The sequence below is a fragment of the Stegostoma tigrinum genome, chromosome 2 (assembly GCF_030684315.1).
Source record: "Stegostoma tigrinum isolate sSteTig4 chromosome 2, sSteTig4.hap1, whole genome shotgun sequence".
Classification (NCBI taxonomy): Eukaryota; Metazoa; Chordata; class Chondrichthyes; order Orectolobiformes; family Stegostomatidae; genus Stegostoma; species Stegostoma tigrinum.
Genome location: NC_081355.1, coordinates 11665475 through 11683098, shown reverse-complemented (window position 1 = coordinate 11683098; position 17624 = coordinate 11665475). Strand labels below are relative to the sequence as shown.

General features: G+C 39.1%; 1 protein-coding gene across 2 annotated transcripts; it reads right to left on the bottom strand.

The window, feature by feature from the left end:
* Nucleotides 1–342: 342 nt before the first annotated feature.
* On the bottom strand, nt 343–17601 carry rpp40 (ribonuclease P/MRP 40 subunit). 2 transcript variants are annotated; one of them, XM_048520244.2, is made up of 8 exons: nt 17331–17601; nt 14588–14732; nt 14430–14498; nt 13057–13152; nt 11473–11598; nt 8376–8574; nt 6561–6695; nt 343–2742 (listed from the first exon to the last, which is right to left on the bottom strand). In XM_048520244.2, exons 1-8 carry the CDS (start codon nt 17445–17447, stop codon nt 2544–2546), a joined length of 1086 nt encoding a protein of 361 aa, XP_048376201.1. In that variant the 5' UTR covers nt 17448–17601; the 3' UTR covers nt 343–2543. The 2 variants fall into 2 exon arrangements, with proteins under 2 accessions (XP_048376201.1, XP_048376209.1); XM_048520252.2 differs by having other exon boundaries at nt 17409–17601.
* Nucleotides 17602–17624: the final 23 nt, after the last annotated feature.

Genomic DNA, 17624 nt, shown 5'->3' with positions numbered 1-17624 from the left:
CAAAGTAAACATTAACTACCACATCCAAATTACTATGCTAGTTTCATTTCTACATTAAGAACTATAAAAACATATCTTTATCATTCAGAATTTCTGAACAATCAGTGCAGTCACACATTTATATCTTTCTTGTTAAAATGCGTAAAAAGGAACAACCGTAAAATAGAAATTTGATGAAATTAACAACTTTATAATAAAACTCTATTTCATGATGTATCAACTAAATTAGGAATTTAGCATCAGAACACTGAAACTGATGTAACTTTTACACAATTAGAACAATATGCATTTAACACTAAACAATCTGATCATTACTAAAATGTCAGTTTGTACTCTGTCATTTTTAAAGAGGAACTGGATAGGTTTACAAGCATGTAAAGAATCTGCAAAAAACAAATTCCTCTAGCATTTTACTTTGTGATCCGTTATGTCTTGGAACACTTACTGACTATAACTGTATCCAAACTTAGAATTGTTGATACATGCATTAAGTGCTTAGGTGCACTTTCAATTGATGGCCATCTAGGACTGTCATTGCAACGCATCACAGCTGGCATATTTCACATCCTCTACAGTTAGATACTATCCCTCAGTCTGGCTAAATGTGGTAAATTTACAGTGAAAAGCAATATCGATTCTGCAAATGGACACCTGATAAGGGCATCAGGGTGGTAATAATTACATACTTGAAAGTTTATGCGCATGGTGAAGCTAATATACTGGATTGTGATGCAGCGTAAAACATCACAGAAGGTAGTTAGCTGAAATCTCCATAGAACAAATATCCAGACACTATTTCTACCTCAAATTTATTTCAGGACTCGTGATGTGCTAGTCCACTGCCAAGCTCAAACCAAACAGTTTTTACAGCTTTATTTTTCTAGCAGATTTAAATGTAGGGCAGACTGCATGACAGAAGTCATGTGAAACTATTTAATGGAGGTACCGCAATTGGGCTATGTGGAATTGAAGCCACAATCAAATCAGCCACGATCAAGCAGGCCCAAGGCACAAAATGGCCAACCCCTGTACCCAATTTGTATGCTTCTGTGTTTTATTTTGCGGTTGTACAAAATATGATACATTGAAAAATTCCTTTTACTAACACAAATACAATATCTCATTGCTGCTAGGAATTACAGAACCTATATTATCGTAACAGGTAGTGGGATATACAAAAGGAAGGCAGCACATCTCGACAAAAGATCTACCTCCATCCCCATGCTTATAACACCCAGACAGTAACCTGTTCTAAGGACTCATTCTTGGCTCTCTCCTTTATGGCTTCTACATACTGCCCCCAATAGCATCATTCACAGGTATAGCGTTTACTTCTTACATGTGTATTAGAGATATTCAGCTCCAATGATTTCCGCAAACACAACCAGATGCCCTGAAACTCTCCAAAGCAGTAGCTTTTATTTCCCTTGCCATTGACTCTACTGTTCACCACACATCAGCCACTTACTCAAGGTGGCATAACCTGCAAACACTCTGGCATCATATTCAATTGAAGCTCAACTACAAACCCTCAAAATCCTTTCCACCCATGGAATTGTATTCCATTTCAAAAATAATCTTTTCTCTCCCATGTTCACTGTATCCAGAACCCTTATCCATGTTTCTGCCATTTCTACATTCAATTTTGCCAGCTCTCCAGTGTCAGTCACCTACTTTTCTCTTTCCATAAACATTAATGGCATTTCTCCTGCATTGTCTCTTGGCAATCACCTGAGTTTACTGACCTACGCTGGCTTCTAACCACGCATTTAATCTTAAAACCTCATCCTGACGTTGTACATGGCCTTGCCCTGTCTTATTTCTGCAAACCTTCCAGTTTTGTGTCCTCAACTGCACCCTTCAAACCACCAAATCTGGATTGTTGCCAAATTTCTCTTAGATCCACTATTAGTGACAGAGTATTTAGCCACTTCGGCGCTGCAAATTCCTGCTGTGAGCCCTTATCATCAATTCTATCTTTACATTAAAAGTCTCTCCAATTACTTTACCAACATGTCTTTTTTTAAAAGCCTTTTATTAAGCACCATATATAAGCAGTTGTTGATGTTAATATGCTGGTATAGCAACTTGGTGAAATAACGTCAGGGTGCTAAAATGTTGCACCTAACCTGAAAGAATATTAATACCACTCTGCACATAACATATCTTCTAATCAGATAGATCTGCAGGGAAATCAATTTGCTCGAAACCAATAACCTGCTTAAAGGGAGAGAAAGTTGCTTATTTATAACAGGAGTGTACATCAAGCTTAAACACACCAATAGGGTGGTGGCAGCCGCCAAGATTCACAAATGCAAAGTCTGGATGCTTGCCGATTTATCAAACAGTGCACTCATAGGGACATATTATTTATAAACAGCCTGAAAATTTAGAACCCAACTGGTGTTTTTACTTCCCTTTAAGTGTTTCTGGATCCATGGTATAAAGAAGCTGTAATGGTCAATGATGCCAAATCATTTCTGAATTGACAAATGATAGGTGCTGCAGTTCTTCTGTACAAGTAAGCACACACAGTTATAACTCTATGGTGGACAGGCACTGTGTGCCCCAACAGCCATGTGGAGCCAGTAATCTCGGTTACTGAAAAGAACAAAATTGTAGAGGTTCTCTCCCCCCTTGTGGTATCCATGTTCATCTTCTCCCCAGGAAACTGGGCTGTCTGCAAAGCCGTGTACAGTCATACTAATCCACTGGGCCAACTTGGGTTCCTCAAAATAGAGTCTGGAGAGAAAGGAGAAGTAATTGATAAATGTTGCTTATACTTAGCATCAGACTGTAACAGCAAATACAGTGCAGCCATGAACAATTATCGTTTTGAACATGACAAAAGTAGTCAAGTAGCCAAGCTTACAAAAGTAGTCAAGCATTACAAGGTTGATAATGCTCATTTACCAATCACTATTTATTTCGGAACAATAAAAGTTACTACTACTTCCTGATAAGATTAATAAAATCTATCCAATAAAATTTGAAATTCAATTTAAAAGGTGGGTCACAAGTATTTAAAACAATTCTAAAAGAGTTGTACTACGTAGTTTAGTGGTGAATTACATTACAAAGAATAGGGATACTAATGATCTAAATACAACACATTAACTTGATTTTTAAAACTTCAATGAATAAAAAATATTCTTATTTTGACAAACAATAGCTATGTAACAGTCAAGTATCCTTATACTTTTATTACACTGTGAAGTTATTTTTAGGAACCGTATTTTGAGCTGTTACCAAACGTGGTAAATATGTCTAAAGTTTGTTATAACTTCACTGTTCAAAGTTGGAAGGCAAACATTTGGCCACTATTCAGCCAAGTCATTAGGTGAAGTATAACCCAGTGACAAGTACACTAACTTGAACAGCAGCAACATTCTTAGCAACAGATGGTTAGAGGCGGGTACATTGGTCGAGGGGATCCTGAGGGACAGTATTTACATGCATTTGAAAAGGCAAGGTCCAATTCGGGATAGTCAATATGGCTTTGTGCATGGGGAATTGTGTCTCACTAACTTGACTGAATTTTTTGAAGAGAAGACCAAGAAGACTTAAGGTAAAGAGGTAGATGTTGTCTATATGGACTTTAGAAAAGCATTGGACAAGGGTCCACATGAGGTTGTAGACTTGACTGCCGAGCCGGTGAGTAACATTGTCAATGCACCTCCAGTGAAGAATTGGTCTTCCGTCCCGTGTGTTATTTAAATGTCTTGGTTTGCTGAGGAGGTTGGAATCGCTTCTGGTTCTGTTTTTCACTGGTTTGTATATCGGATTCAGTTCAATGCGTTTGTTGATGAAGTTCCACTTGGAATGTCAGGTCTCCAGGAATTCCTTGGCCTACCCTGTTGAATTCATGTCCTACTTTGTCCATGTGTGGTTAGACTAGTGAGAATTGGCTATGTATCTTGGTAGCTCGTTGGTGTTTGTGTATCCTAACTGTCAGTTTTCTTCCAGTTTGGCTGATGCGATGTTTCTCACAGCCCTTGCATGGTATTTTGTATATTACATTAGTTTTATTAGTTATGGGTAATATGTTTGATTCTATATGTTTGACAGTAGCTGTCACAGGGTGGTTGTTGGTTTGTGGGCTACCCTCTTACCTAGGGGTCAGAGCAGTCTTGCAGTCATCTCTGATATGTCTCTGATGTACGGTAGGTAGACTAATGTGTCTGGCCATATTGTGTCTTCTTGTTGTTGTCTGCCATGGAGCTAACAGCGGATTGTGCTTCTTGGTTATCCATTCCTGCTAGAAACTCCGTATAAGTGCTCCTGTTCTGCTTTGGACAATTCTGGCTATGGTGCAGTGTGTTGTGGCACATTTGACTAATGTCCTAGCGCAATTCCGTTTATGGGTGTTGAGGCTGATGCTGGTGTAATCAAGTATTTGGTCCATACATCTGTATACACTAGTCTGGAGTTCCCAGTTGTTCTTATGTTCCACCACTATGTCTAGGAAAGGTAGCCAGTTATTGATTGCTTCTTCTTTTGTGAATTATATTCCAGTGAGGATGCTGTTTATGTGTGGGTAGGTTTCTTCTAGTCTTGTGCTTTTGATAATCAGGAAGGTGTCATCTACATAGCAGATTCAAGTTCAGGTTGAATAGTGGAGAGTGCTGTCCATTCTAACCTTGCATTAGCCCTTCTGCAATCAGTCCTGATATTGGGAATCCCATTGGTGTTCCATTGGATTGTTTGTATATACAGTCGTTGAAGGTGTACTGGGTTGTGAGGTACAGATCCAGCAGTTTCAGGGTGCCGTCCTTGTTGATGCTGTTGCAATCTGCCTTCCTGATTCGTCCAGCAGCATGGCAATTGCCTCTTTGGCTAGGTCGATATTTATGGATGTAAATAGTGTTGTTACATTGAAGGATATCGTTATCTCGCCCTCTTCTATTCTGGTGCCTTTGATAATATTGAGGAATTATTGGGAGGAGTGAGTGGTGTGTCTACTAATTATTTCAGTTTCCATTGTAGTTCTTTGGCTATATGTTGGCATGCCTGGTAGTGAGACAATGGGTCTGAGGGGTCCCCTGGCTTGTGTATCTGAGGGAGTCCATAGAAGCGGGGTGTGTTGGAACCCTCTGGCTTCATTTCTTAGTAGTCTGTTTTGCTGATATCTCCTAAGTTGTGTAATTTCTTCAGAGCTGTTCTATCTGGTTCTCTAACAATGGCGTTGGGTCTATCACCATCTGTTGGCAGGTGTCAGTATTTGCTAGTAGTCCATTAGCTTTCTCGCTGTATTGGGCTCTATTAAAGATTACTATCATGTGTCCTTTGTCTGCCGCTGATTTCGATGAGTTTATCTTTCTGGAGTCTTTCCAGAGCTTTCTTTTTTCTTCCCTTCTGTGTTCACAGAAAGCCTTTTGTCATCAAGTTGGAGATTTGCCCACTGGAAGACAGTTATATTTGCAGGCTTGTGTTTTTTTTAAATAAGAAATGATCCAAATGTTTTAAGACCATACATTTTCTAATTTTACATTGATTACCCCAAGAAAATGCATTTTTAGTGTATTACCCACACAGAGAAATCAATATAAATGATGAGAGGTTCTGATTGGTAAAAACAGATGATTCCTGAATTGTTAGAAAAAAATTGCAAATAATTATTCATATAAATAATCTACGGAGCAAGACTCCAAATCCTAAATTAGCTCATAAGGATACATCCAAACTTCAACTTTCCATACTGCTGTAAATCAGAATGTAATGAAACAAACCCATTCGCTATACAGGTAAATAAAATAAACTCCAACGCAGGTCATGACAACAACTTGCATTTCTTTGGCACCTTTAATACAGTAAAACATTCCAAGGCGCTTCACATGAGCAGTCACAAAAGGGGACATTAGTGCATTGGTCACAGAGGTAGGTTTTAAAAATACCATAAAAACTTAAAACACAGAAAAGAAGAAAAGTTTAGGGAAGGAAGTCCTGAGCTTATGGCAAGACTGTTGAAGGTAAGGCCACCAAACGCTGGAACAAAGGAAGTTATTACTCATTCATTAAATATAGCAATTACTGCCCATCACTAATTGCTCTGCAGCTGAGTAACTTGCTAAGCCATTTCAAAGGGCAGTTGAGAATCACAGTATTGCTTTGGGTCTGGAGTTACATGTAGGTCAAACCAGGTATGGATGGCAGATTTTCTTCTTAAAACTCATTAGTGAACCAGATGTTTTTTTTTTAACAACAATCAACAATGGTTGTTCAGTCACAATCAATCTAGCTTTTAACTCAGACTTTTACAGAATTCAAATTTCACCATCTGCCATGCTGTAATTCAAACCCATGCCCCCAGAACATTAGCCCGAGGTTCTGGTTTACTAGTCCAGTGACATTACCACAGCATCACCAAATTTAGAACACTAAAGAGTGATAAGGAGTAGAAATGATTTCAATACACTGAAGTGAGCTGTCCTGCTGACTGGTCCAGCTAACAACACAAATGGAGGGTAATGTTTAGTAGTCATGGCTCAACACCTTCAGTTGTGACGTGTTAACACATCAAACTATTGAGTATCAAGTGCTGCTTTTACAGTGGTGCTTACCTAAGCTGTTCCAATATCTGATTTATCCCTTCTGGAATTATAAATCCCGAAATAGTATAAAGGCAAGCTTTATCCAGTACGGTGCTGGGCCAAGGACAGCAGTAGGTCGAGAGAAAGCTGTCTGCTTGATTATTGCTATTGATAAATAAAAATGGAAACTTTGATTAAAACACACATCAGGCACCTTTACATTTTAAGCATCCCAAGGCCTTTACAAAGAACGCTGATGAACTAGGGGTCTTATATCAATTTGCTTATTTCTTTATTGAATAAACTTCCATGAAGATGGTGAATCCATTAAGCAGAGTAGGTCTCTAAATAAATATAAAATCTTATCTGTAACACATGTTGATTACATTTCAATGTTTAAGAACTGGTGAGAGAAATGAGTCAGTCATTTCCTGCCAATTTCTTGCCTTGCCTCACCCGGAAGTAGGAGTTGAGAAGTGACAAGCACCTATCATTCTACTGAAACTACATTCAGATACTCAAAACAGGATCTTGAGCAGTGATCTGAAGGTTTTAGGTCTGGTCAGGTATAGCTCTCCCTTCAAATGTCAGAGTATCCGTCACCATAGTGCAGAGGAGCCAATACTGTCCATTAAACCACTGTAGTATGGCATCAAAAAACAACTGATTGCAATCAAATGTACCAAACCAGCTTTACTGCAAGGCAGTGCAGAGTGACAAAGAACTGCAGAGTCACAGCCAAGTTACTTTTTCAGATGGATGGGACTGGTGACACTTGGTACATGGGTTATGAAGATGGTAATTTTAAAAAATAACTTGCACTTGTATAATTTCTATATTTTAAGCTATTTGTTAATCAAAAATAAGGAGAGATAATTTCGATCATTAACCAGTAAATGTTTTCTATGAAATATTCATCTTTTGCACATTTGACGGATCTTCAAGGATAGTTAGATAGTTAAAAAAAGACTAATTTCCATCTGATTCAAGAGAGGAAGGCTAGAAAGAGTATGTGTGAAGAGATTAGTGGATGGATTGACATTTGCAAAACCTAAACAGTTAATGAGTGGGCCTCATTTCAATAATTCAGCACTGCCAGTCCAGTTGTGCCTCCACAGCCATTAAAAACGTTACACATTGAGATGCCTGCCTTACCAAAAATGACCCAAAAACCACTTCTAGGTGTGGAGTCAGGAGCAGAGAGGGACAGGGTGTGGGTGATGCAATCCAGTCTCTGTGGTGTGAAGGCCTCAAGTACACTCTCCAGGGCAGACAGACATAGATGTAACTGTGGAAGATCTAGGCAGAGTTCAGGACAGAATTGGGAACTAAAGGTTCTATTAGTTATTAGCCCTGGGATTTGGAACAAACTTTATAATCCGGTCCCATGCTTTACCGCTACAGTTTCTCATTTATATCACTGAATACACAAGTAATACCCTGTCAACAAAGAGTGGCTGAACTCAGTACTAAAATGTAGCTGTATGCGATTGAGTTTCCAGTGGCTTAGCAAACAGCAGATCAACTTTTTCAGTAGATGAAAAAGATTTAAGTCAAGCCTAATGAAGAATTTAAGGACTCATGCACTGTGTGATATCACATCTGTAACAGGTTTATACCTGTAATCACACCATTGTATGATTCCAGTTTTGTTCAGATCACACACCACTATAGTTGCTGAGAAAGAGCAAAATGCCGAATAAATACTGTTTTACGAAGGTAATATTGCACAGCTACAATGGTTCCTCTACTACGGAATACAACATGACAAGGATTTATTTTTCTTGGAAGTACAGAAGGAAGTGTCCAGAAATCATGAAGAAAGTTTTGCACATTTAAACTCACCAATCAATATCATTGAAGACTGCACCAAGCCAGTCAAGAAATTCCTGAGAGCTGCAGGATTCATTGTCCTTCCCTTTCAATTCCTTACCCAGCAACACAGGGCTGTCAATATCTTTTAATATCCTGGTTGACACAGTAGGCTGGTAGACCTTGCATTCATATTCCTTGAAGTAAGACACTAAATTGGCATCTTGTCCACCTTGGTTTGATATTTAAAAACATAAACACAGGAACTGTACTGTAAGTTACAGGCATCCCCCATTTAAAGCATGTTCTAATAGCACAGTTTTGTTTTAATACAGTTAGTAAATTCCCCTAATAGTGGGCCTTCATTTTAATCCCAGCACGATCACCGAACACGCTTAATCACTTAAAAAAAAAATCACTTCCCTCTCCCAACCTACCATCCTTCCCATTTGCCAACCTTCCGAAACCCTCTAATTGACACCATCTTATCCAATTCTCCTGCTCTGACCTTTCTCCCTTGAGCTTACTACCACCTTCCTCCTGTCCCTCCTACTTGCTACCCCTCTTGTTCACCTCCTTTCCCACTTGCCTCCATCTCCCACTCCCCTCACAAACTTCAGCTCTCTCCTTCAATCTCCTACTCACTAGTTGCCTCCAGCTCACCATTCTACACCCACCCTCCAGTTTGCTGCCTCCCTCCTAATCCGCTTGTTCACTGCTCTCCTCTGATGCGTCCTCCTGTTTACTGTCCCTCTCAATCTCCAACTTTCCCTTTCACTGTTTCCGTCCTTAATGCTTCCATTCGCCTACCCTCCTGCGTGCTAATTCTTCTGTTGCGCAAGCCCTTCCCCAATTACTCTACACCTTTCCTCACACTTGCAGCGTGTCACATGCCCTTGTTGGGTCCCTCCTTCTTGATTTCTCACTCAAGATTTGGCATAGGGAAGAGGCAAGCAGCAGGGAGAAGCAGAGGAAAGGTAATGAAGCAAGAGGATTGGGGAAGGAAATGATAATTGGGACAGGCAACAAGCAGGAGAGTCAGGAGGTAAACGGTAAGATTTAGCAAGAGGTTTTTCAGGCTGATAACATTCAAGGCTTTTAATATAAAAAAATTATATCTCAGGATTGTAACAAACGTTTTTAACATACTTTCTTATGAGAAACTTATTTTAATTTAGCGGAACACTTTATACAAACATGAGATAGTTGCATTAAGAGCAAGGTGCAGTAAACATTGAAATGGATGCAAATTCTTGTGTTTTTATGGCACATTTTTCAGGAATATCAATAGGAGGTTGCGGCACATGAGAGGTGAACACAAGGATGGTGGTGTATGCTATTAATTTATTATGTATCAACTAAAGCATGATTTTGGTAGTCTCATCCGGCACCTGGTCACCAGGTCTCAGTTGCACATAATCTGACATCATCATTAGAATATCCTTTATTGTCATGACATAGCCCTTATTGTTAGGAAGAACACCTGGAGTGATTTCTTTAAATGGAATTAAGGGCTACGAGGAGAGTGCGGGTAAATGGAGTTGAAATGCCCATCAGCCATGACTAATAGCGGAATGGACTCCATGGGCCAAATGGCCTTACTTCCACTCCTATGTCTTATGGTCTTATGGGTTCATTGAAAGGTCATGGTGGATAATTGGGATTTCTTTTCAACAAGACATTTAGAAATCACATAACTAGTGATAACTGCTTCCTTTACTATAGGCCCCAATCCTGGCTGTTTGAACAGTGACTGGCTTGAAAGCCCTCTAGTTGGGTTCAGGTATTTATTCTTCTGAAATAGTGACTGAAGGAGCAAGCAATGTCTGAAAGACTCCACTGGCAACAGTGCATGATTAGTAACTTGACCACGTGTGTCTGAACATTAGACTTCAGAATATCGTATGCTTTATCCTTTCGTCTTAAAGATAATCCATTCAAATGCTTTTCTCCCCTCAAGAAAGCCAACTTCTGCAGAAATCTGTTTTATTTTTCACTTTTTCTGAAGAGTGTGTATATTTGTTTTGATTTTCTTAGAGAAATAAACATTTATTATTCTGTATTACTGACCCTCTGTTATTGCACCTTTATTAAGTAAGTTTTGTCTTGTTAATAAACCAATAATTGTATTTATTAAGGAAACTTAGTTAAGAGATCTTTTTACTTGAAAGCTGACATAGTTACCCTGGTAACTGGTAAAGATATTTTACTCCAATATTGTGATCCATGGAGTAGTGGGGCTAAAGCAATATTGTACTCCTCCAGACTCTGAAGCAACATGCTCAGGAGCTATCAGGTTATTGGCATAGTTAACTCTTTACTCCATAATTTGTCACATGAAAAAATACCCTAAGATACTTCAGAATTAGGAAGAACAAAGGCCATGCCAAACCAAAGAAGACAGCAGTTCAGCTCATTCAAACATGCAAATCATGAATAAGTGCTGACAAGCTATGAGAAGGATAGCAAGCATAGAAGTGGCCTTTGGGATGGAAAGGGTCTTGGATCTGCAGCCCAACTCAGGATAACAATAATTTCAAAAGTCTGATTCAACCCAAAATAGTGCCCAGACAGAAGACAGAATCAGTCATAAGGAAGCAGACATTTGACTGCTGCCAGCTTTGATGTTTTAATGCTGATCTTGAGAAAATTACAGCTCATCAATATCGAATGTTGCCAACAGAGTGTTTGACATGCAATTGGAAGCTAAGGCTCTGACTTTGAGTGCTGCCTCAAAGGTAGCATGATGATGAGGAGTGAAGGGGGAGAAGAATAAATCCTTGGGATACTGTTGGACATGTTAGTGTGAGGTTAGAAGAGATGACATTGCTAGAAATGTGCTATCTATATTCAGAGAGGTCGAATTGTGTGTCTAGATTATGTGGTCAATTCCAGGACTAAGGACGAGTGCACAACTTTCTGATTTGAAGATGAGAATGTTAGGAGGCCCACATGGAAACTATTGTTATGCATAATGGAACATTATTATTGTAGCAAGTGTATACCACATATGACATGTTGAACTTTTCACTACATTACTTTTTAATTAAGGTTTCCAGCACAGCCAGATTACATTTGCAGTTAAATTTTTAAAAAGTTTTCTCTTAATTACATTTTATTAACTTCTTACCTGAGGAATGCCACTTCATCAAAAAGTCAAATTTTAAAGGTTTTTTCTCTTTCAATGCCCATATTACACGGTTATATCTTTTTTCACCAGGAACAAAAGTAGCATCACGCATGTGGACAGTAATATCTGAAAACACGACATGACATCATGAAACCCAAAACTGAACTGACTTTATGGTGATATGCATCACCAGGTTACAAAGCAAATTCTGCTTTTTGTAGGAAGCATGATGATAATTCACTTAGAGGCAGATTAAAGACTGAGAACTTTTAATTACTGTTGTTGAGAGAGAATAATTGTATTACTGCTAGACCTGTCATTTTTAACTCATACTGCATGTCCAGTACCTGGGGGCATCAGATAATCGTTCTGTCACATAAATGGTTGAGTTTAAACTAAGTCTGGAAGAAATCTGCACAGAATGTACCAATGAAGAATCAAGAAAAACAACAGAGATTTCCTGGATACTGGTGAGGTGGCAGTACTTAACAACTTGGTCAATTTCCAATCAATTAACTGATGTCAGCATTGTTGAGTTAGGTGGTGGGCACATGAAACAGCCAGAGTTCCCATTCCTGATCATTAACCAGCAATACTTCCTGCTAGGTGCATGGGAATAACATTATGAGAAAAGGATGGAACTATACCTTGACACCACTAAGCATAGTCAACAGTCTAATAATACTCAAAATTCAGGCACGAAGGTTAAGAATGGTCATTTCGCAGATGGCGTCAGATTTTTTTTTAATCTATAGGAAGGATGGTCCTTTGCTATGGAGCTTGCATTGGGACCATGGCTTAATAGAACTGAGCAGCTTCTCAGTCGACACCAAAATGGTGAATCTTTTTGCACGAGTCCATGTAGCAACTTTCAGCAAGCAGCTAAATGAAGAATATGACCCTTAATTTCCCAAATCTTGACTTTCACATGCACAATAATCAAAAGGGGGAAATGAGAGCTGATTTATTTTTACCCTCTGTACAAAGGCAAACATTATCTCCACTATCTTCACAGCAAAATTAGTAATAACTGGCAAGTGACCATTGTGAACCTACACACATAATTCTGGTAACTGCAAATAGAAACGGACTAGTTCAGGAGTGCACATTTTCACATTGGTTAACGGTTGTGCTTTTCCAGATAGCTTGCAATTACCCCAAGTTCACAAGAGGGTAGGGTACCCATTGTTGCATCACAGTGTTATTTTTAATCACTCATACACCAGTCAATGGCAGCAAACAAGCATGTCAAACAACCCGTTTATACTGCAAACTAAGCTGTCAAAAACCCATTTCACATCGAACTCCTAATCGTGGCAGACGGAAGAACTCAAAAGACTACACTCAAAACATCTCCCACAGATTCCTCTCCTACTATGCCACAAATTTATACATTATTCTGCGACATTAGATGGGTTTAATGAGCCCTTTACATTTCTTTTGAGTCTTTTCAATCAGTGTGTTAATATTTATTGAATTATATTAAAGTCAAACAAAACCAGAACAAAGTTTCAATAAGTTTGTAACGTCCATCACAGCAAGAAATTCTCTTGAGCCTGGAATCTTATAATAACTTGCACTTACTGTATCTCATTGCTGACTTATGTGAATACACAGATGGTTGTCCTTCCAGGCCAAGCTCTTCATAAGTATCCTTGTCAACTGATAAAATTAGCTTTCCTACAAAAACCAATTGTTATGAGTTAGAAACTTCTTCAATGAAGTACCTAAGGTCCATTCATAAATATTTGTGCACTATTAGAAAGATTAAGCTCACAATAATTTTTAAAAGCAAGCGACAATGATTTCAAAAAAAATTCTTTCAGAATTGTTTTTTTAGCTCATCAGACTCCAAAGTCATCCCAAAGATACCCGAAGTCATTCTTCTGAACATCACCACACACGTTCCTAGATTTGTGATAAATACTTGGTTTTTCAATGAATAAATGCTGATTTTTGTCTTAAAAGGAATCTTTACTGTTCTGAAACGGTGTGGAAATTTAAGTATTTTCTAACATGTCCTGCGATCCCTCATTAATAGTGGGCTGAGGAAAGAAGCTGCTTTGGCTTGTTCATCAAGAAAAATTTGAAGAAAATAATCACTGAAAAAAATGATTTCCAGAACTTCCCTGCATGGATCATAAATATAATACAGTCACTAATAAATCCAGTAAATAATTTAGAAAAAGCCCAGAGAGTGCGAGCAATGGTGAGAATATGGAACTTCCTGTAATAGGGAGTTGTTGAGTTACATAACATAAATTCACAGAAGGGAAAGCCAAATAATTACATGAGGGACATAGCAATAGCATGATATGCTGACAGACTCCTTGATACAGGGAGTGGAAGAGGCTCATGTGGAACATAAAATACTGGTGTAGACCCTGGTGGTATCACTCCACATGCTGGTATTAAAATTGAGACCTGAAATAAAACATTTAAACAGCTAAGAAACAGAAGTTTGGCAAGAAAAGCTTTTCATTATTTGTATTCTTTCTAAAGCAAAAAGTAAAGTTGCCATCATCTGAGGGGACCAGAGGGCTGTTCTATCATGGGGAGAGGTGACTGACGATGAGTTTAACTTAAGGGTGACCAAACCTTGGACGAAGGGCAAGGTTCAGAAGGCAGGATCTACATGGTAACCTCAAAGGCATTGGAATAATTACTTTGCATCTGTGCTTTAAGTTCTATGCATTTTTAATTGCCATTAATAAGTTTTAAGTTTATAATTTTCCCACATGTACACAGCTTCGCTCACATTGTTTGACAAAAAAAGGCTTACATCAAAAAAAGTAAATTAAAGTTAATGTGTTTTATATTTGAAACAATATTGGCATTATAAACTCCAACGAAAGTGGAAACACAAATTTGTTTATTCTAGAGACACAAACAACATTTTGACAAGGTAACAAATAGGTCAGAAACTTGGATGCTGATTTTGACAAAAGGTACATTACCTATTGGCAGTAATGCAATACAGTTGTCTTGATCTATTCTGGTGTTGTATGAAAGCACATAAAGAAAGCCTGGAAAAAACAGTTTGAAATTAAGTGACTTGGATTTCTAGCAACATAAAGAAATAAATGCATTTCATAAATTACAGATATAACATTACCTTGCTTCACAAATTTGTTGATGAAGTCAGGTTCAAGCATTCGATGAAGTGGCAACTGCTTTACCAAATAATACTCTCCTAAATTTCTGCAGGCAGCAGTAACTCCTGGTGGTATCACTCCACATTCTGGTATCAAAATTGAGACCTGCAAGAAAATATTTAAACAGCTACAAAAGAAGTTCAACAAAAATAAGATGTAAAATCCATCAATGTGGGTAATATTTTCATAAGGGAAAAGTAAAGTTGCCATAGTCTCAGAGGGCCACAGGATTGCTTTCTCATTAGAGAGAATGACTGATGGTGAGTTTAACCTTAGGGTCACCATGCTTCAGGTGAGGTGCAAGGCTAAGAAGGCACGATCAAGTGGTAACCTCAGCCAATGTGGTAACTGAACATGTATTGTGTAATTCTGCATCGCAAATCAGCCAGCTAGCCAGCTGAGCTTACCACAAAGGACTCTCTTTTTCAACCTCTTCGGCCCATCTCAGGTGTGGTGACCCCCAGGTTAAACCACCACCAGTCATCTCTCTCTAACGACACAGCAGCCCTCTCATCCATTTGGACTATGGCATCTTTACCTTTTAAAAACTACAACAGTTGGCCATCAACCATTATAGCTTGTTGAAGATATTCATCTCTAAAACAAATAAAACCCTAAAAAAAGTTACACAAGGTTTGCCATTGCTTTCATATCAAAATCGTTGACTGTAAAAGCAAGACACTCAATGCAGCCAACTTAGCAAATGCATTACAACATTGAACCCCATTGAACAGGTGTTACTTGGAGCTTCTAATGATGTTGCTAAGTAATTCCCACTGGGGGCACTTACTATTCAATTGCTACCTTTAACATTTGTCATTTCTGAACATCAAAAACACACACAAACATGAAAAAATGCACAAACACAATGCCATTTTCGTTTACAGTGAATTTAACTGCTGACGGAAGTGGTTCTGAAATAGTAAAACAGCACAAGCATTCCAGCCCTGATTGCCCATTTCTTGTACTGTTCCATTCTGTTAAAAAGGTGGTATATAAATACAAATTCACTTGTTGCTGTTTCAGCCTTCAATATTATGGCACTAACAGAAAAGAGAGAAAGAGAGTTTCTATTTCGGGTCAAAGATATTTCTTTGGAGCTTCATTGGTCCAGACAACCTGGACTCTTTCCTACATAAAAAGGTTTAAAATAATCACGAAACCATACAGGAGACAATCCAAGTGAAGCATTGTTGGTAACTAACTAAAACACAATGGGCACCTCCATTTTTTCTACCATTTAGCTGAAGATTTATTAACTGTACCCCTGTCAAACACAGACGTGGGCAGTTATAGACTTAAAGTTATAGAGTTATACAGCACTGAAACAGACCCTTTAGTCCATGCCGACTATAATCCCAACTAAACTAGTCCCACTTGCCTGCACTTGGCCCATATCTCTCCAAGCATTTCTTATTCACATATTTATCTAAATATTTCTTAATCGTAACTATACCCACATCCACAATCTCCTCGGAAGTTCATTCAACACACGAACCACTCTCTGTGAAACAAAATTGCCCCTCATGTCTTTTTTAAATCCTTCTCCTCTCACCTTAAGAATGTGCCCCTAGTCCTGAAACCGCCCACCCTACAGAAAAGACACCTGCTATTCACCTTATCTACTCCCTTCATGATCTTATAAAACTCTTTAAATGTCACCTCTCAACCTTCTATGCCCCAGTGAGAAATGTATCCAGCCTCTCCTTACAACTCAAACCCTCCATTCTCAGCAACATTCTGGTAAATCTCTTTCGAACACTTTCCAGCTTAATAATATCCTTCCTATAACAGGGAGACCTGAACTGAACACAGTACTCTAGAAGAGCCTTCGCCAACATCCTGTACAACCTCAACATAACATCACAACTCCTATACTCACAGATCTAAGCAATGAATGCAATCAGAAATGAAGAGGGTCCCGACCCGAAACTTCAAACTTTCCTGCTCCTCTGATGCTGCTTGGCCTGCTGTGTTCATGCAGCTTCACACCATGTTATCTCAGATTCTCCAGGATCAGCAGTTCCTACTATCTCTGTAACAATTTTAACCCTGCTGCGAAACCTCTTCTAAGGATGCCTTCCTTAAAGAAGCTACTGTACTCTGTCCGAAACATTTCTGAAGCAGTTTCCCAACCAAAACGTCAAGTTTTCCTGTTCCTCTAGGGCTGCTTGGCCTGCTGTGTTCATCCAGCTTCACACCGTGTTATCTCCTATTTTAATTGTATAAGTTTTGTGTTTGTTTGTTTTACCAAAATACAATACATGCAGTTATCCAAATTAAACCCCATTTGACACTCTTCTGCCCATCGAATGAACTGATCAAGATCTCTTTGTAATTTTAGACAGCCTTCTTCAGTGTCGACTATACCACCAATCTTGGTTTCATCTGCAGCTTACTAGCCGTGCTTTCTATATTGTCATCTAAATGATTTATATAAATGATAAGCAGAAGTGGACCTAGCACCGATGTTCCGTTAGAATAAAAGGGAAAGTAATGAGTTCTCCGCTCCCTGTCAATTACCCACCTGGTAGTCATGGCGATCAGACTCCACCCCCTGTCAATCACCCATCAGATAAACATGGCGATTAATCTCCGCCCCCTGTCAATCACCCATCAAAGAAGCATGACGATTAGCCTCCGCCCACTGTCAATCTCCCACCAGGTAGTCATAAAGTTTTCCTGCCCCTGTCAATCACCCACCTGGTAGTTATAGTGATGAGCCTGCACGTGTTTATGGTGTTTTGATTTACTGTGCCTGAAGTTGGATCTTTCACTAACCACTAGGTGCCGCGCGCATTTCTCCACGTTGTGCAGCATCTTCCCAAACTGGGCCACAGCTCCTCGCGCCGTCCGCGAGGGCCGTTTACCGCTTCTCCCCTCGGCAACAGCTCCACGCGCCAGTTAACGACTTTCCCCACTCAGAACCTCTCCGCTTCTTCCCGTCGTCCGCGAGCTCTGGCGCTCCCTTTGGCGCCTCTGGAGAGGAGGGCAGAG